At 36.4% G+C, this 21,615-nt stretch overlaps 1 protein-coding gene across 3 annotated transcripts in view; it reads right to left on the reverse strand.

The window, feature by feature from the left end:
* CCDC50 (coiled-coil domain containing 50) overlaps positions 1-21,615 on the reverse strand; it is a 60,451-nt gene that overhangs the window by 4,615 nt on the left and 34,221 nt on the right. The window contains exons 5-10 of one of the 3 annotated variants that reach the window (XM_061194342.1): positions 17,873-17,990; positions 12,975-13,421; positions 6,210-6,325; positions 5,732-5,776; positions 5,502-5,606; positions 3,213-3,292 (exon numbers count right to left, since the gene is read on the reverse strand). In XM_061194342.1, coding sequence (XP_061050325.1) covers positions 3,213-3,292; positions 5,502-5,606; positions 5,732-5,776; positions 6,210-6,325; positions 12,975-13,421; positions 17,873-17,990 — 911 coding nt within the window. Of the gene's footprint in view, positions 1-3,212; positions 3,293-5,501; positions 5,607-5,731; positions 5,777-6,209; positions 6,326-12,893; positions 13,422-17,872; positions 17,991-21,615 lie in introns of all 3 variants that reach the window. The other 2 variants (XM_061194340.1, XM_061194343.1) reach the window with 2 other exon arrangements.

A 21,615-nucleotide genomic window follows, 5' to 3' on the forward strand; every position in this document is an offset into this window, starting at 1 on the left:
GACTTCAAAACCAGTGCTCTTAACTACTATACTATGCTCTGCTACATAGGTGTGTATTTTTATCATTAGCATTATCTGCATTCAAGATTATACAAACACACACACACATACACACAAGCACACATACTCCTTATACTTTCAAATGGTATGTGGCATATGTTTTTATACTTTCATACATTTTTATACACATATGATAAATGTGAGCATAACAAACAATGTGGCATTTTTCTTGTTTTTCTTTTTGAACCATTTGTTTACAAATATTAGAAATTAAATAAGTGTTTTCCTTTCATTATTCATGGATACTTATAACATTCATCTATAAAAAGTAACATAAGACTTGGCACGAACAGTTGAGACAAAGCAATCTGACTCCAGAATTAAAAAGTTAACTAAACAAGTAACTTAGGCTCAAGGAAACAGGATTGGTAATCAGGGTGGCAGGGTCTATTTTTTACTCTTTTTAACACCCTCATTAGGTGACTGGAAACTGGAGAAACACTAGCCAACTGGTACTGTCAAAAAAACTCTATGTTTATTGCCTCACCATCAACTCATCATCAAGGAAAGGGATGCTAAAGAGTGAAACAAAGTATAGGACACCAACGAATTCTCTAGGATCCCCCCTATAAGGATGAACAAATCAATCTAGAATGCCCTCAGTTCTCTTGGTGTGCTGTTTTGTTCAATTTTTGATTACACGGAGAACAAATCTTGGCTTACTGCTTCCAGGGGTCCTACCAAATTATTTGTTGCACTGGAGACAGTTATTTCAGTTAAGGGTATTCATATCCAAAGTTGGAAAAATCCTGTTAACGAATAGTTTGTTTTACAGTTTTTGATGTATTAGGATTACTTCTTTCCAACTGCTCTTATGAAATGATTTGTATCTTTAAGCTAGTGATAAAGCCAAATATGCTTCAGAATTCACTCAAAATTCATTTCTTCAAGAAGCCCTCCTAGACACCTAGACTAGTTTAAGTGTCTCCTTATGCTCTGCTAACAACCTGTATTTTTCATCCTTAGCATTTAACACAATCATAATAGTTATTTGTATAATTATCTGTTTAGATTATAAATTTCATAAGAGCAGGAAACAACTGTTTTTGACTATTGCTTACTTTAGTTCTGGACAATTTATTAGGGTGCTCAATAAATACTTGATAAATGAGTAAAGGGAGACAAATATATTTCATATTCATAAGAATACTGTAGGAACTAAATGAGATTTATAAAATCCTTAAGTTTTTCTAAGGGAAAAATGCAAAAATAAAATACCAAGTAGTATTATTAATATACCATCCTAGAGTTAAAACAATTTGGAACTTGGGTTGAAACTTTTTCCAATTACAAAGAATTGGAATCAACTCAGATTGCTAACTGGTTCTCTATTTTTTTAGACTAGAAATCTTATAATAGACAATGAAAATGACTTTTAACCATGACTGTTACACTGAAGTAAACGTCTTGAACGAGTAAGCTCCATGTTTCTCAATCCTTGAAACCATCTCTTTCTGTACAAATGGTTAACTCAACTTCCACCATGATTAAATGTGAAAGAGGAAACCACAGACTCTAACCAGAAAGCGTACATTCTGATATTAATTGTGTAAGATACCTATAATAAGATAATAGGCTTTAAGTTTTAACTATGAAAATATAGGTTTCATAAAATTCTTACTCATTTTTGTTTTGCCATATATATAATCTTTCTGCAAAAGCTATTTAAAGACAAATATTCCTCTTAATTCAAAACAGACTTCAGTTCTACTAGTCATAGGCCACTTTTCACTCATTTACAATAGCCATTTTTAACACAGGATCATTTGATTATTCATAATCAAATATATCAAATATTTTAAAGAGTACCTATTACATTCCAGAAACTTGTTTTCAACTTTAATACATCCTTTAAATAGACATTCCAGACTGTTCTATCATATGCTGTCAAAGTTATTGGTGTTCTAAAAAGCCCAAGGACTTCGAAGACTGCAAAATAACTAACTCTAAAGGTGATTTTAATTCCCTTTATTAAAAAAAGCATAATATGCCACACCTATTTACCTACTGAGAACAGTTTAGTTACTTCTTATTTTACTTGGCTGTTGCAGGGATGTAAATAAAGCTGAAGTATGTAGTTCTAAAATTTGCTTTAAAAGGCATTTGGCATGTGCATAACTAAAAGCTGGAAGAGGAACCAATTTTATACAATTAGACAAACTACACTACTGTTGCCCTAAAAGCTTTACAACCTGATATAATTTTCTGAAAGGTATTTATCTTCTGAAAGCCCATGGATTTAAAAGTAGAGTATGGCATTTTAAGGACACTATATTCTCTTTAAGGAAACAAGTCTGGTAGTTTAAGTGTGAGCAATGAGTGGCAACAACAGTGTATATTTTTCAGTGTGATAAAACTTATGTTTTAATAATTAATAAATATATTATTAATAATCAGGACCAAAATACAAAGTTTCAATAATTTAGAGTTTTCAAAATATTAGATTTAGTGTTACTTTTGTCTTTTTCTATTTAATGTTCTCTCTTTCTCTTCCAATCAATTTCCCTTTGAAAAGCAGCAGAAAGAAATAAAGAAAAAAAAAGGTTGCTTCCCCAGAGACTTAAATGTTGAGAATCTGCAGTGGAAAAACAGCAGACGCTCCATAACCATGACCCAAGACTGCTTGAGAGAAGTCAGAAAGTATACATAGCATAGCCACAGCTATTTGATCTAGTGGGATTTAGAACAATCTGCAGTGACTCAAATGAGTGTTTGCCTAGGACATTGAGACTCACATAGAAATGAATTTAGGTGTATGTAAATGTCATGCACACACTAACGTGACCATGAAACTCAGTAAAAATTTAAAACCTGAGATTTTACTTAGGAAAATGGTTAATCTCTTCCCTTCCTAGCTGAGGGCAGTCAATTCAGTGACTCCAGAGACAAGAACTTGGTCCTAACCAAAAGTACATCTTTCCTTCTATACCCCAGCTTCTGTAAAATTCTCCGTCTTCCTGATTTGACTTGTTCAACCCAATTTAAAACTGAAAACAAAGCTTGAAAATAACCCTGCAAGACTTGATACCACCTTACAACTGCAGATTTCTGGATCTCCTCTCCAGGGAACAAACGCTCTTTTCAGGCAGCCAACATCTCCTTACTCACCCCAAGGTCAAGTTCCTCACTCCCCTTTTCAGGTGTCATCTTACCGTGCTGGCCTGTCATTCTTAGAATGGTGAGGTTCATCACTCTCTTTTGACTTTGAGTGTGCTGATTTCGCTGTCTTGGGCTATGGGGGAAAAAAAAGAAAAGAAAAACACACACACATAGGGAAAACAGCAAACAAACAGAGAAAGATTAGATTTATTAATTATCTAAATGATGTGAAACTCTCCTTTAGTGATTTCAGGTTACTTACATCCAGCTGAGCAACTTAAAATATTTTTAAATACAGCCACTCGGAGACAAAAAAAAATGTCAGCATGAAAGTGTGTTGCAGGTTTTCAGTACAGCCAGATGAGTGGGCTAAACACACACAAACACGATCCCCCATAGAGATGCGCTTGGCCACCCATTATTAACAAAACAGCTGCACAGCAGCTGACGAGAACTGTAACTGATCAGGACCCTATCGGGCCTTCCAGGGACAGACGCCCTCCCCCATATCCTCTGCCTTAGCTCCTCTCTGAAGTACCTAGGTAATAGTATCTGGTGCATATTTCCTGAGTGGTTTTACAGATGTGAAAACCCCCGCCAAATGGAAGATGTTAACTTCCTGATGACCATGAGCACACAGCCCCCAGGCCTTCTAAAAATGCCTTCCTGAAACCCACCGGGGAGTTCGGGCTTCTTGAGTACTAGCAGGCCCAGACTACTAGTAATGGAGCCTTACAGTAAACGCTGCACTTTCCGTCCCCACAACCCGATGTCAGTAGAGTGGCTTTACTGCACATGGGTGAGCGGACCCAAGTTAGGTTCAGTAACAGAACTGGCGGACTCCCAGAGTCTGTGGAATCTAGCTTCATGCTCTTAAGCTTATTTCTGAACATCTGACTTAGGGATGTTAATTTTCAAGCTCAGAAACTAAGGCATATTCATGCCAACTTTTCCAGGAGAGAAACAATTCCAGCACCAGTTACAGAATCTAGAAATGACAGAAGTCCTGATACTGCTAGAAATGTGGTCTACCCCCTCTTCCTTTCCTGATTTGCAATCTTTAAAAATACCTACTCCCTCATAGTTAACAAAGAACCTGAGTAACTCCTGGTCAACTACTTATGGCTTAATTTACGTAACAGAAGCATTTGGGAACCCTTCCACCAAAATGAAATATGTCTGTTAGGAAAAATCCTGAATTACTAAGAGTGTACAGGAGGGAGATATATTAAATAATTAACATGCAAATAATATTTTCATCTGCTTTCAGACTCACAACTAGGTAGCTGAGCAACAGGCAATAGTAGAGCGATACTGTTATCATGCTTTCTCTGTCTTTGTTTTCCTCAAACCATGCTGAGACTGTGGCAGGATCAGAGACCCAAGGGAGGATTTTGTTTGAGAGAGGGAGGGAAGGGGGGAGGGGAAGAACAGTGCTAAACATCAACGATACCATGGACACACACCCTGGCTGCATCCTTCCAGCCTAGTACAAACTCCCTCCCTAAAAGCCTTTACTATATGAATTCTCACCCGCCGCCCCCCCCACCCCCCCCCGCCCCGCTCCTCTTTTGCATTTTTCGGCCAGCTTGACCGTGTATTTGTTAGCTGTCTATAGTTTGTCTTCTTCTCTACATTACACATTATTCTGGGGAAAATCTATCTTTGTCTTTCCCTGTAAGTCCAGAGTGGTCCTTTGCACACAGTAGCTAATGAGTAAGATCTGTTCAACTAAACTTGCAATCACCATATACAACAATTAGATTACAGGAGAATGAACAGCAGTCGCTGACTATTTTGTCTACTATTTCTGATTAACGAGGAGATGCTTACAGTTCAAGCTCATGCTAGAGGGTTTCATAAGCAATGATTGCTGGTGATAAGAATGGCCGTCAGTCTGCCATGGGTCAAGTGATGTCAGAGGAAACAGAGACAGCTGGCACATGATCAAGGAGGAAGGACAATATACGCAAACAGGGAAAGTTGAGAGAAGAAGAGAAGGGCACTGTGGAAAGTTAAGATCAAGTGAAAACACTACATTGTCCTGTAAGGCAAGCATAGTAAAACTAAGATTGCTCATGGCCAGAGGCACCTACCTGCATCTCAGTTGGTCTTAAAATGAAGGAAATGAGTTTTTCAACCTTAGCAGTAACTTTTTACATAGCTACTTTCAAGAATTCAATATGATTTTTCATGGTGAATCAACATTTACAAGTCAGATTCACATATGCGATACAGATAATTTGTATACCCTAAATATATTTGTGAGCTTACCCTAAAAGAGGACTCCCCATTTCAGTTCTAACTGTATTTCTAATGAAAAACAAACAGACAGACCCTACCTTCCACTCGGGGTCATGCTTTCTTTTATCCAAAGATGATTTCTCCCGTTCCCTGGCTTTCTTGTAAGCTTTCTTTTCTTCAGCCATTAGAAGTCTAGCGATTTCCTATACAAAATCCAGTCAATATCACTGATTGCAAAGTTGCAGGTAGAAAATTGGGATAAGTTGCGATAAAAACTGGGATATTTCCAAAGAATATCGGCTAAACAAATTAACTAACACGAACTCACCTCATCCTGAGCTACCTGAGCTGCTCTCGTGTCCACCTGGGTAGCCTGTGGTATAGAAAATACAAAAAAAGTATAATTTAATTGGAATCTATGTTGTCCATTTAAAAAAAAAATCTTACATAAAAATAAATTGATATTTGAAACTAGTGGTGATTAACACCCCTGAAGATGATAATCAGTTGGTATACTTTTGTTAGCCAGAGCAGGGTCTATTTTTATCAAATTCTACAGTGGATTCTTAGAGAATTATCAGAACTCAATAAAGGAGAGACAGGGATATGGAATTCTGTTGCTAATGCTTACGCAGTGAGTACAACTGGACACGTTATTCCTATTGTCTTGATTTTTCCACCCATAAAAAAGGTATCAGTTTCTTGACAGAGATTGGACTACAATGCCTATTACATAATGTCAAGATTGATTCAATTCACAAAAAAACCACTAATTCACCTAAAATTCTGTATTAAAGTGTGCTCACCAAAATTTCTTCTTCTTGCAGTTTTCTGGCAATTTCAGCATCATACCATTCCTGATCCCTGTTGGCCACTCGCGATGGAGTAGAGACCGCTTCTTTCATCACTCTGGGCTTCGTTCCTAGAAAAAGCTCAGTGCAGTAAGGCTACTGAATGTGTTTTCTGAAAAGTTGCAAAATTTATGATAAAGAAATGTTTCTTCAGTATCTAACAGTGACAATACTGCCTCCACTCTAAAATTCAACGTAGGGTGTGCTGGAAATAATTGTTTCCCCTAGGCATGCAAGAGGTGATACAGGTAATCCACACATTTAAAACAAAGTTACCCACCCAAACCTGCTTGATAAAAACTGCCCTCTCACATAGTTTCTCCAGCAGTAGAAAATCATACAAGGAACTGTAAGTGAGGCTTTTGCAAAACAGGAAGTGAAAAAAAGATTAAGTCCCTGAAATAAAAAGAATTTAGCGAAAAGCAAGTTATTTGGAGTTTTAAAGAGACTGAACTGTCAAGGCTGGAGGAGGTGAGAGGCTTTCCATCTTTTTACCTCGGCCCTGCACACCTTACTTCAGAGGGAACAGAAACAGCATCACCTGGGAGTTATGTGACAGTCCCTATTAACCAATCAGTGGCCCTGCCGTGGCTTCTGCTCTTATGGCCTCCAAACCCACTTGCTTTAGAGCTTTCCCATAGCTCTGATCAGCTTAATGTTGCTAAATTTTAGGGAAGATGTAACATAAGTGAAATGTCAGAGGGCACAATGACCTTAGAGTTCTATTGTTCTCAGGAGAAAGGAACACGGGGACTGGTAGAGAATTTTGGCTTTTTACTTTGAAATTTTATAAGCAGCATATATTCCTTTTATAACTTTCAATTAAGTGGTAAATGCTAATGGTTATTCTAAAATTGTGGGTATTTCCTTCTTTGTATCCTTTATAAATTACAATTATTCAAAAATGTGACTGTATTACATTCAAAAATAATAAAAAATTTTAATGCAGTGAATAAGATTAACCATCTGGAAGAGTGACTCTCAGTAAATGGATTACTAAAGGGAGAAAGAAAATTTACTCCTAGTTGCCTATTTCTTTACATTAGAGGTTCTCAATCATGTCTATATATTAGAATCACTTGGAGTACTTTATATACACATGAAAATTTTTGATCCAAACCCCTGAGATTCTAATGTAAGTAGCCTGGGTGAGATCTGGCCTTTGTTAGTTTATTTTAAATCTTACCAGTTGATTCTTAATTGCAATTACCATTAGAACTACTAGTTTGGTGTATTATGTCCATCAAATTAACTGTACATGAAAATAATTTTTATCAAAATGCCTCAGCACATGATTCACTTGCTTTAAACAAAAGAGGAAAAAGGAAAGAAAAAAATACAACTAAATTCTGGGCAAATGAAGAGTTTAAATTATCTGGTGAAGCCTCTTTTTGAACTTTAAACCAACCTAGCTTTGTGGTAAATCCAAAAGCCACAAACTCATCTGCCTTTCCACAAATAAAGACTATTAAACCTAGCTTTCTTACCTTCAGGTCTATTAGCACCTGATTACCCAGAATACAGAATCTACTTCAGCTTCACATTATCTCTAGAGCTACTGAATCTTATGCTAAGCTGGGCTGGTTTTAACGCAGATTTCTGAGTGGTCTGGGACAGTCAGGAAACAGTGGTATACTCACTCCCAAGAGTAGATAAAACTCCTTGAGTTATGATTAGCTTAGTCATAACTAGAAGGGAAGATTTCAGGGAAAAATAAGTAAAATTAGATAGGGAGGTTGGCATTGGGAAAAGTCAGTGGACAAGACAGGTTGCTATACCATATGCCCTTCTACAGAAATGGCACTTCCACAAGCAACCCAAAGCCTAGCTGAGGAAGACAGGGGAGATCACACTTATGCCCTGCTCTTTCAATTTTGCCATCTGGGGAAAGAAGTACAATGGAAATGTGCTCAGATTTGGAGAACTAAACTTTCTCCACTACTATGCCTCCTACTCTATACCACAAAATTAACTGAGAAAATATTTTGTTTTAATACCAATCAAAGATGCTTGGAAGGCATTCAAATGAAATAGTCAAACAAAGAGTCTTATTTGGTTTGAAAGGTGTTAAGACTGTGACCTCTTGGCAGTTAAAAAGAGAATTACACATGGGGATTCCCTGGCGGTCCACTGGTTAGGACTCCGCGCTTTCACTGCCAAGGGCTCGGGTTCAATCCCTGGTCAGGGAACTAAGATCCCGCAAGCCACGCGGCATGGCCAAGAAAAAAAAAAAAAAAAAAGAGAGAGAGAGAATGACATATAGCTCAATGGAACAAAACAGAGAGCCCAGAAATAAGCCCATGCATATATGTTCAATTAATTTATGGCAAAGAAGACAAGAATACACAATGGAGAAAGGACAGTCTCTTCAGTAAATAGTGCTGGGAAAACTGGACAGCCACATGCAAAAGAGTGAAATTTGACCACCAACCTATACCATACACAAAAATTAATTCAAAATGGTTTAAAGACTTGAGCATAAGACCCAAAACAACAAAACTCCTAGAAGAAAACATAGGCAGTAAGCTTCTTGACACTGGTTTTGGAGATGATTTTTTGGATTTGACACCAAAAGCAAACTCAACAAAAACAAAAATAAGCAAGTGGGACTACAACAAACTAAAAAACTTCTTCACAGAAAAGGAAACCATCAACAAAATAAAAAGGCAACCTACAGAATGGGAGAAAATATTCACTAATCACATATCTGATAAGGAGCTAACATCCAAAATATATAAAGAACTCATACAACTCAACAGCAAAAACACAATCTGATTTAAAAAATGGGCAGAGGATCTGAATAGACATTTTTCCAAAGAAGACATACAGATGGCCAACACATACGAAAAGGTGCTGAACATCACTAATCATCAGGGAAATGTAAATCAAAACCACAGTGAGGTATCACACATCACGCCGGTTAGAATAACTATTATCAAAAAGACAAGAAATAACAAGTGTTGGGAAGGATGTGAAGAAAAGGAAACCCCTGTGCACTGTTGGTGGGAATGTAAATTGGTACAGCCACTATGAAAAACAGTACAAAAGTCCCTCAAAAAATTTAAAAAAGTTACAACTACCATATAATCCAGTAATTTCACTTCTGGGAATTTATCTGAAGGAAATGAAAACACAAACTCAAAAAGATATATGCACCCTGTGCTTACTGCATTATTATTATTTACAATAGCCAAGACATGGAAACAACCTAAGTGTCCATTGATGGATGAATGGATAAAGAAAATGTTAGATACACACACACACACACACACACACACACACACAGGAATATTATTCAGCCATAAAAAAGAATTAAATCTTGCCATTTATGACAACAGGGGTGGACCCTGAGGGCATCATGGTAGGCGAAATAAGTCGGAAAGAGAAAGGCAAATACTGTACGATTTCACTTATATGTGGAATCTAAAACAAAACAAAAAATCCTGAGCTCAGAGATACAAAGAATAGATTTGTGGTTGCCAGAGGGGGGGTGGGCAAAATGGGTGATGAGAGTCATAAGACACAAACTTCCAGTTATAAAATAAATAAGTCAAGGGGATGCAATGTACAGCATGGAGACTATAAGTACTGCATTGCCTATCTGAAAGTTGCTAAGAGGATAGATCCTAAAAGTTCTCATCACAAGAAAAAAAATTTATAATTATGTATGGTGACGGATGTTAACTAGACTTATTGTGGTGATCATTTTGCAATATATACAAATATACACTTGAAAGTAATATAGTGTTATATGTCAACTATACCGCAATAAAAACAAACAGCTATATTTTGAGGTAATATCTCTCTAGGTCAAATATTTAGAGGGAAAAAGAAGAGTTTATTTGAACTCTTGATATATCTTTGGAACTTGCATGCCTCATAAGTAGACAATTTCTACAGCCTGGAATACTAGATTTCTGGACTGACAGGACTGCCCATTAAATGCAGTATACTCTGTACCAAAGGTGAAAAGAGCTTTTGTAAGTATGTAATGAGGAACTTCAGATAGTACAGTGTAAGGCTGTCATTATAGAAAACAGAGATGCTCTAAAATGTTATTAAACATAGTTAATTCAAAGAAATTACCAAAATGGCTGCCTTCATTGTGGAAACCTAATTTGGAAACTAGCTTTCAAAACACCAGGTGAACCATACTTTCAAGAGTTCCACGTTCATTTCTTAATCAAATTCTTGCTTATCTTTTTCTGTTCATCATTCTCCAGTCTGAGGACACAAGAACCTCCCTCAATGAACACAAACAAAGCTTACCTTTCAAGAAATTCTGATAAAATAAAACTTAAAAGTACTGGTACTCAAGATAAACTTATCCCAAACTATGGAATAAGGTAATATGATGACACATGGATCCTGATACCATTCAAGAGTATTTTGTAATAAGCCATTCTGACACTTGGGGAATATCATAGCAGAATGGTGTTTAATGGCTCTGAGAGGTTGGAAGTTGACTGGCAGAAAATTAATAAGCTGTTGTAATTTAATAGCTCAATAGAGATGTTTACCCTCAAAGGTGGTATGGATTTACTGCCCTTTAGAAAATTAACCAATCTTATATTTAATTTAGCAATTTTATTCTGTGTTCCATTTTCAACTGATTATAAAACCATGTCCTGCAGATCAATGCTCTTAGAACTAGCTCTCTGTTGTCCTGCCAGTTTCTTCATTATTAAGTTAAATAAAACTTTGGCCTATGCTAACAACTTTAAGAACTATGCTTTCACAACAGCAAGAATAGACACCAGTATCTAATAATTATATTTTAATGTATCTTCTGACCTATTCTGGGTAGGTGGGGGGGAGGGGCATCGCAAATTCAGCCGCCTACAGGGCCCACATAGGTAAAGTTTGCAAAGTAAGTTGAATATAAAATGACAGACGCTAGCAGCTATGTTGTAGCCATTTTAGTAGCTGCCTAGTCACACTGTTTTTAAACCCTTATGCTATTAAAATAAAAGAAATAAAACATTTGCCTACAACTCCAGTACTAGGGCCTGTGAGTCAGTGTTTCATATTAGTTCCACCCTTTCTAAGCCTGTTTAAGATACCCTCAAGTATACTAAAAGCCATAAAGATTTAACCAGCCCTCAGAGCACACTTAGAAGGTTGGAGTCACAGAATCAGAAATGTGGAGGTCGATGTAATCACCATTCCTCCCCGGTATCTTTTGGACTCCAACATGTCTTTCTAAATCTTGATCCAGTGTAACTTACTCATAAAGCCTCCTCCAGGTAGATTTTATCACTTCCTCCTCTACTGCCCCACAGCTCTTTGTTAAAAGTATATCAAATTTGCAATTGTTTGTCTACATATCCATCTTTTTGGCTTGACTCATGAAACTTCTCAGGCTCAGATCCAAGCATCCATCCCCAAACATAAAGCCTGAGGCAAGAATATTTGTGGCAGACACTCATTTGGCTTGCTGAACTGAATTTTCATTTTCTTTATCACCAAGTCCTTTAAAAACTTAAAGGACTAACATGATAGGAAGAGAGAACATGAAAGGAAGAACCAAAAGGATCAACCTGAACCTGCAATCTAGAAACCACTTTCCAGACCAGAAGTAGAGGTTGGCTGGGCAACAGTAATGGAAGTAAGTAAGAACGGTCATCCCCTTGGTACTTTTTTCCCAATAAACCTCGCGTCTTTGTAAAACTTCCATAAGAGCAAAACAGAACTAGGGAGATGAGTTATGGTCTACTTAAAACACCAGACAGTGCAGTACTATGACTTGCAGTTGTACAGCCACACGGAAAACATCACAGCGGCATTTTCCAGACAAGAATAGAGAGAACCATTACTATGTCAGTGACGGACTTCAGAGTTAGGCCTCATGGATGCCAGAAATTTGAGGCTTAAGACTAATGTTCACCTCGTTCTTATGTAAGTACCAAGAACTTACCTCATATTGGCACTTCAGAACATCAACTGTAGGGTTAGAGTTGAAGATGGTTAAAGCACAGGAAGGAACTCAAGGCAATTGTTTTCAAACTTTAAGTACATAAGAGTCACCTCCTGGTCTAAAACAAACCCGAATTGCCATGCTGCACTCCAGAGATGATAACATATGTAAGACCCAGAAATCTGAATTTTTAGGAAATAGCCCAGCTGATTCTGATGAAAACAAACTTGAGGCTCACTATTTGAAAAACGCTATCTTAAGAGATTGCCTATCCCATCTCTCACTTTACAGCTGGGAAAGATGAGGTCAAGAAAATCCAGTACTTTCAGCCCCGCAGGTCTTCTAGTTAGGCAAATACTATGAAGGTGGTGTTACTAAACCTTCTGGGTTCACTGAATCAAAACCAGAAACTCAAGAGCATTGATTTGGTATCAGAATCTCTGATATATGGTCTTGGCAAATTAAAAATTGTATCTGGGATGGGTACCTCCACTGCAATCTGGAGCTGGAAGAATGTTGTAAGGAATGAGTGTATTCTCTTAGAAGGCAGAGATTTGAGATTAAGTAAATACCTTTTCGTAATATTTGGCTCCAGGATTTATTTCCAAGCCAGGAGCACAAACCAGAGAGAAAGGACAGGTTGTTTACGATGCTTATTAAACACATTTGTTTGTATGTATATACATGATACCAGAACTTCCAACGAGGCTGCCCTTTATTACCTGCATCATGGAGTTGGTGCCGTTCCTCACTCTCTGAGAAGGGAGGAGCCCTGGGCCTGTGCTTCCTCTCTCTGTGCTCACCTTGCCCATGGTCGCTTCTATATACAGCTTCCTTGCAGTGAAGCCCCGCTTTCTGTGAGGCCTCGGGAGAAAGTTGGTCTTGGTGCCTGGACTGTTTTTCCCAATTCCGAGTTCGATGGCTGTGGTTAGCCTCCCAGTCTTCCGATTCAGTGCTCAGAAACACCTCACCACTGATCTTGCGGAGAGGAGGTCTTCGGAGCCTCTCGTGACCAGATCGTTTCCTTTCAGGCTGCTCAGTGTTAATTTGGGGATCGTCCCTCACTTTACCCAAGCTAGAGGACGAAAGAGGTTTCTCTGATGAACAATGCTCTTCCAGTTCTTCCAAGTTCTCCTGTGGATGTTTCGATTTCTCCTTTCTCTGCTTCACAGTCTTTTCCTCACTTTGGGGTCTATAAGACTTTGAGAATCCAGAACCCAACTCCCTTGCCCTCCTTGACCGTGGCTGGTCTGAGGGAAGGTGGAGGAATGTGAAAAATAGAAATGCAAGTTAACTTAATGAGAGTATGAACTCACTACAGGACAGAGGCAGGGCCCAAGTTTAACATATTTTAAAATGAAGAAGATTACTTTTTCAACTTAACGAACTGAAACGAAGGGATGAGCAATTTGCTGGAATGGTCCATGCATACATGAAGGATTCTGGGTACATAGCCAGAAAGGTAAAAAACTAAAATGAAAGTAAGTGAAAAAAAGTAAATCTGAAAGAAGAGCTTGATCATGATTAGCGAAGAGTTAACACATACTTTAATATTTGCCAATAACAAAAATTCTAGTCATTAAATGTTTAATTCTATTTATAAAACCAATTTGGAACTAGTATATGGGGGAAAACTGAGAGTTGAGGGAGTCTTATAAAACAGAAAAAGAACTAAGCTTTGTGATTCCAGTCAGAGACTTTCAAATATTCTTATTGGAAATAACAATAAATCTATGTCAGAATGTTGCTAATTTCTACTTAGTCCACTAGAGTGATGATCCACAGATTTTCGTGTTCCTCTGTCCTTTCCCCATAGGTGGCCAAAGCCAACACTCCCAGCCATGTTACAGTTCAGTGTGGAAAAAGAGGGAGTAAAGGAGAATTTTGAGTAAGTAAATGACCGTATTATCTTCGGATAACTCTGTTCCTAATCTTACTTGAAATTCTTCAGAGGAAAAAAATTAAAAAGAGATGCCATAACAGAATACATAAAAAGGGGTCACTTCCTAAATACATTTCAAAAAACTTTATGATATTGTTTTCTGGGTATAAAAATACAATATGTGCTAAATATACAAGTCCCTAAGTTTAACACAAACTGCAGAAACAGCACACAGATGGGTGCTTTTTTGTCAGGTCTCATTTAAGAACAAGCAAACTGTGAAAACAAAGGAAGTAAATTAACAATGCACATTGCAAGAGCATATTTATTTTAACATTTTCTAAGACTTTTACTTTAATGGGGAAGCAACAAAAAGAAATCCTAATTCCGTGGAAAATTGCTAAGATAGCCAAGATTCCCTGTTGGAATTAGTCACTTGCTGAACTGCTTTTGAAACAGCTACCGTAATTGGGTGGGATGAAGAAAAAATAAATGACCATAAATTTCCTTAGTTATCAGGGGTTTTGTTTGCTTGTTTTGGGTTTTTTGTTTTGGTTAAAGTGTGTTATTGTTATCTAAGGAAGGAACAGAGGTAGGGGAGATGTGTTAAATGTATCTCTTATGCCATAAGCTTCCACTAAAAACTCCAAATTGTTTCCTCTTGAGCTTTCCAGAAGAAAAGAACATTTGCCTCAGAGATGACATCTAAATTAAAATCTGTCTTCTAAAAAGTCTGTAGAGGTATTTATCTCCATAATTTATGGTAAAACTTATTTTTTACAAAAGCAGAAGTGAAACAGAACAATTACTCTCTGTAATAAAATAAAGTATCTACTCTTTTAACCAAACTGTTATTTTAGGAGTATCTTGACAGCTGAGAAGGAATCAATTCACTACTGCTGTGAATTAACATAATACTGACCAGCTACATAAGGTGACCACAACTAGGAGACAATGGTTTAGTGTTAATACCTATGTTCCCACAGAAAACTGCAGGAGTGAAGCCTGCCTTTAAGCCCAAAAAGAGACAAGAAAGGTTTTGTTTTCAACATGGATGTGTCAAGTTATGACTGTTTTGTTTTTTATTTTTACTTCTTTCTAAAAAGTTAACAAATATTAGTAGTTTTACTTTAGGGAAGTGTGTTGCAAGAATTAGAACAGAGCTGTCACTACGTTTTCACAGAGTTGACAGGAAAAAATATTTATTGTGATCACTTGTGATATCTTTAAACCTGGGAAAGAAAAAAAAGAAAAGACAGGGGTGGAGGAATCTGTCTGAATCCTTTAAAACCCAGTCCAGTTAAGGATTGAGACTTTTATGTTTCTTGAGACCAAGTTATTTGGCAAATATAATTAACTTCCTTATAGCCAATACATACATGCATATATATGTATATACATATACATATATATACACCCACACATGTTTGCATATATATATATATGCATATATATATGTTTGCATATATATGTATGCAAACATTTGATTTGTGTGCTTCCATGTTTGTCTTTCAAAATAAAATGATTTTTGTTTAAATAGACAAAATACTATGTAGTACACACATTACATTAATATATGTATAAATAATAGTACTTTAGAGTTTATAAGTCTTCAGAAAAATTACATTGTTTAATCTTCTCAACATCCTTGCGAAGGATTTATTTTTAGAATCTCCATTTTAGAGATGAGAAAAAGTCTTAGAGTGATTACAGTAGATAACTTCCTTAACATTACAATTTTTCTAAGGAATGGATGAAACGTGAATCAAGGTCTAATGACTCCAAAGACCATGACTTAAAGTCTCTAACATGCTTGCAATACAGGTAAGTGGCTTTGAAAAAAAAACATGGATTCATAAATGAATAAGATATACCATTTCAATCGATATAAATCTGACAGATGTTTTGGATAATTTCAGATTTGTAGAAAATCTATAAATGATTATTCTTAAAAGATTAATTTATTAAAGTTTAAGTAAAATGAAAGCTAAAACGACCACTTCTGTAATGATTTGCTGTGATTATTATAAGACAGACAAAAATCATATTGCACGCAAAGAAGTACAATTAAAGAATATCCCTTATGTGTTGGGAAAGGACCACTGCAAAGAACATATGGCTGCTTTGTAAATATGAGCTGGACTGCAATATGGTTTCTGTGGAACTCAACTTAGTCTAACTCAAAGGCATATAAATGAAGATCACGTGTTCAGCGATACATCGTCTCCCGACAACAACACAACTGAAGAGAAATTCCAACAGTACTTTACAGGCACATGCTCAGAAGGTCACTGTTTTCTCTTACCAATCCCCCCCAACTCCAAAAAAGTAGCATATATGCCATTCTCCATAATTTTACAAAAGCAGTTAAATAGAGATTTGTAAAAATTTTAGGTGTCCCTGAAACTCCACTGAATTCTTAACATAGTCTAGAGAGATGAATCAGTATGACAGCACTCTGGTCAAAACCACCAGGTTTGAGTCCCAATTCAAGTTAGTATAAGGTTTTAATAGAGGAATGCTAAAATTAGTACCTTAGTGTACTTAATTTACTTACCACCCTAATGTTTTATGCCAGACCACATTTCTAAGATTTTAATTAAAGCTGATGAGTAACTCTTTACCTTCTGACCTCTAGTAAAGAAAAATACAGCAATAATTTTTCTTTTTAAATGATGTATCACATTTGATTAGAAAAACCAGCATAAGGAAAATGGCTATCAAAAAAGAGCTGAGCATTTTACATATGGAAGAACAACACACCAAGCAATAAGTAGAGAATCAACCTGCTTACCGATTGTGTTATAGAGCTGAGCTCTACTGATTAGGATAGATTTAGAACAATGTGACTGCAAGACTCAAACTATAATAATCCTATCACCTACATATATGTATCTTTCATTCTACTCATCAAAGACAAATACCTACTTACCTTTTATAATGAAATTATAGAAAAGCAATTGACAAGTAATTTTCAAGGGACTTGGGGATTACTGACCTTAAAATCTTTACTCTCTAGAAGCTGCTTTTAGATTTTATTTAGCTGGTATCCTAAGTATGGTCTCCAAGCTGAACTACAATAAATACTGACACTAAAAACTATAGGAAATGTCTTTCCTTTGACAGATCTTTAAAAAGGACTGAACAATATTTGCCAATACTCATTTCCTAACACACTTTTAAGATAAATAATCACCACCACCACAAGTGCCACCACCACACCATCACCACCACCACCACATTGCAAAAGCAAGCACTAGAGAAGGGATCTCTCTATCTCAGAAATTTTTCTATATGGTAATCAAATAGCAAAGAAAGCATCAAGAGCAAAAAATGAACAGAGAATCTTAAAATTCAATTTTGTCATCAGCAGGCTAACCCATTAGCCTAGGTTTAAAAGATAAGAAGCATGGAAAAAAAGCTTTGGTATCCAGTAACTGATAAATGCTGTACCTCCTTTATTATTTGTGCCACTTTGCTGCTTCAAACAGTACTGCCTAGATTTCCTTGAGAAAGATCAAGCCCAGAGACTCATATGCCACTTTTCCACACCCCAGTTTATATGCTTAGAATGTAATACAACATTCCAAGTAGCAATAGTGCAAAAGAATGCATGCCAAATTTTGCTAAACTATATTTAAGTTTTAACAGCCATAAAAATGGCTCTGGTCATCCAACTAAAGAACAGATGAATTTATTAGATAAGATAAAATTCCACCACAAATCTAAAGGGGCCCTAGGGTCACTTTACAGACAAATTTAAAGGGGTGTCTTGCAACTGAGTCTAAGGATAGAGTAGGTCATGATGTAAGAACTTACCTCCATCTTCATAATAGTAACTATCACCATAAGCATTGGCTCCAGGGGACTCTGGAAAGTGTTTTTTTCGCTTTTTCTCTTCTTGTAACTCTTTTTCTTGCAAGAGTCGAGCTATGTCCTGCAAATACAAAGAAAAGGGAAATAAATATTACCAGAGAATGAACAAACTCCATACAGTGACCCTACAGGTCAATGGTCTGACATTCCACTGCCAGGCTTTTGTGGCTCTCCCTCCAGCTAGGCTCTCTAGACGTTCTGCTGTTAAGCTCATTCTGTCCAAATGCCACAGATGACTGCTCAATAGGAAGGGCACAAGATCCAGATGAGAGGGAAAGGTTTTTTTAATTGAGTTTAAATCTAACTCAACTTGAAGACATTCAAATGTAATGTTCCTAAAGCTGGTTATAGAACAGAATTTTTTAAATACATATTTATGGGCCCGTTTTCCAAGATGATGATTCACTAAGTCTGAATGAGGAAGAGTACCATAATCTCTAAACTTTTATAAACTGTATTTACAATGTAATTTAAAAACGTTTTTAAAAGAATTTTTCAGTTGATTCTGATTTAGCTTTGCATTAGAGGACCACTGTCTTAACTATCAATAAAAAAGAGAAAACAGTCTTCCTCCTGTCTCCCCTCTGCTCTATCTCCAGGCAAGTTTTTAGCAGTTACTGAGTGATGAATAATAACATTCTGACTGCGTCCCCTAAACGATTACCGCCCCCCATGAAAACAAAGGTATATACAAATAACTGCAATACAACTAAATTATAAATGCCTCAAAAAAGAGGGTAAAATGTCTATGGGAGCACAAAAGAGGGAATATTATTTCTACTCAAACGGATTAGTTCAAGGCTTTGCATTAATGTTAGGTTTTGAACAAAGAACTGGATTCCAACAGGCAAGAGAAGAACAGAGAACAACATCAGCAAAGTTATAAATATTTTAATGGGCATCAATCTAGGGAACAACCAATAGTCCAATTAGAACACTGGATGTGGGGTGTCACAGAGAAAGGTGAGGCTAAAAAACCAGGCAGAAGCTGGATCATAGGCGCCCCTTACAGACAATCTTAAGAAGTCTGGCATCTGTAATGTAAGGGATGAGGGGTTCCTAAAGGTTTTGAGCTAGAAAGTGACAATGTTCTGAATTTGAAGATTATTTCTATGAAAGGCCCAATAAAATAGCACATAAACTTTGTTCACGTACACTTTTTTGGAAAAAAGATCCCTAGCCGTCATCAGATTCTTAAAGATCTTACAAATATGGCAACAATACTCACCGATGCAAATGGTAATAACAGCCATAGGTAGTTTGAGGGGCTAACTTCTTTATATGTACAATGAGGAATATAAGATGTGCTCTGATGTAAATGGTGCAAATTTTGAGGCAAGAATTAATCACTATTCTTCTTTTTGCAATTTTCTGAATAAGTCAAAGTGAAGAATATACTAAGACCGCAAGGCAAATAAAATTCATCTGAATGACTCAATTTCTCTTATATCAGTGTAGAAATAAGTTGGATACTGAGGCTAGGTAAATTAGCAAACGTTATCCATATACTTGGCTTTTAATGTTCACAAAATAGCCTTACAAATCTGACTTTATGTTAAGTACATGCCTAAATTCAAACTTATAAATATACTATTAACATATATCCTTTAACTGATTTCTATGCTGGAAACTTCTCATAAGTCTGTAAAATATATACATATATATTTGATAAGTAATCCATGTAAAAGCACTCACAAAATACTGCAGCTCAGAATGAAAGGTAAAGAACACAATCCCACTTAAAACACAAGTATAATTTTCATGCAAAGAAATCTGAATTTCTAATACTTTGATGGAAAAAAATCCCCTAAACCTAAAGAATATGATGATTTTCTTTTTCCCTTCCAGTTCAAGTCAGAGATGCTTTAGAGACACTGGGAGAGAAACATTAACTACTAAAATGGATTTCTTTGGGCCTGAATTCTTTATCTGTAAAATAAAGAGTCTGAACTACTCAACCTTAAAGTCAAATGTCTTGACACCCTAATGTACCATTTTAATAAATCTGGGAGTGTTACCAGGTGCCATCCCCTGTGCCAGGTTCATTGTATCTGATGTCTTGCAAAGCAATATACCAGTCAGTTAGGAAAAGAGAGAGGTGTGACAAGATAATTTATTCTCCCCAAAGTAATATCTGTTACAGAGTTTCCCAAATCCCTATTTATTTTACTGCAAAAGTAGGAAGAAAATGTAAACACTTCCCTGAGTTGTCATGTTTACTAAGCACCCAACACTCATTTTCCTAAGTGGTTTGTTTAACTGAAAACAAAAAGTTTCCCTTGATATAACTAAATAAAAATATAAAGGAAAATTACCAGGTCCAACTGCCAGTAGAAACTATTAAACTGTACTCCAGGGACTTTATAATTGCTTTGCTGCTACTGAATTTAGTCCTAATGAATACATAGTAATAAGCCTTCTCAATGTGAAGAGCCAAAGATGAACCATAGAGAAACAAGGGTGATGCACCTTTTGTACAATGCATTAGCTAGTCAAAAGGAGGGCTTTTAACCAAGTAGAATAATAATAATCATAATGTGCCATGCACCTTAGCACCCAAACCTTCTGCTCTTTTAACCTCTCAGCTCTTTTCTGAGTAAGCTTCTTCTGTCTGAGAAGAACAAGAACAGCTAGCTAGACTTGAGGAGGGAAAGGATAAAGGAGGGAAAGGAAAATTGCTGCTATATTATAAACTGTGGTTTAGCCCAAGTCAGTTTTCTTCCCTGCTTTCCAACATTACTGCACAATGGGATTAGTTAGGTGATTTCAATATAAAAAAATTCCCCCGAAACAAGCTAAAGATGGCAATTATTAGTCACAATGCTTGGATGCAGCTTAGTCACCCTTGACATAAACAACCTCCTTAGTCTTCAGCTTCCTTCCTGTTAAAGGTTAGTCTAGAACAGCATTTCCCAAGCTCATTTTCTGAGTACACTGGTATCAAAAGTTTCTCCAAAAAAACCAGAAAGCATTCAATAGAAAACATGTATTATATCTAACTCTTTAAACACATTAGCTCATTTTGACACTTTGATAAAAGAAAAGTAACCTGTTATCTTCCTGTAACCCAGGAATTTCCAAATTTATTTTGTGACAAATGCCTTTTTGTTACATAAAAAAATATAAACCTTATGAAACTAGTGTTCAATAAAACATAACTTGGGGAAAAAAATCTAAAAGAACTCATAAGCCCTTTTGAAGTCACATTCAATTATTTTTTAATTAATCAGGTAGACTTACTTTGGGTTAATATGTAGAAACAACTCTGTTGCATAGAAGACTTTCTAGTAAATACATTTATTGAAATAACACTCAACTCTGGAAAACTGGAAGCTGTGAGCATAAGTAAGGGCACAGGTAAGGATCCCTGGAATGCTAGAGGAAAGTTATTTTAAGAGAAACAAAGATTTACTGATTCCCTTCAATGAGTCAAACATTCTGCTAGAGACCTCCTATAGGGAAACAAGATACGTGGTCAATATCGTTAATGTTCTTATCTATTAAGTGCTAGAAGAAAAATGATTAACCTAATGTAAGACACGCAAAGATGAGTGCTCTAAGAGAAGCATTCATACAAACAAGGTGCAATGGAACCCAGAGGAACCCCGCGCATCTTTCTCAAGTAGAAGACAAATTACTGAACTGTGGTGCTGGATCCCTTAGGGTATTTTTATGGTTTATATGAT

The sequence above is a fragment of the Eubalaena glacialis genome, chromosome 6 (assembly GCF_028564815.1).
Source record: "Eubalaena glacialis isolate mEubGla1 chromosome 6, mEubGla1.1.hap2.+ XY, whole genome shotgun sequence".
In the NCBI taxonomy this organism is placed as follows: domain Eukaryota; kingdom Metazoa; phylum Chordata; class Mammalia; order Artiodactyla; family Balaenidae; genus Eubalaena; species Eubalaena glacialis.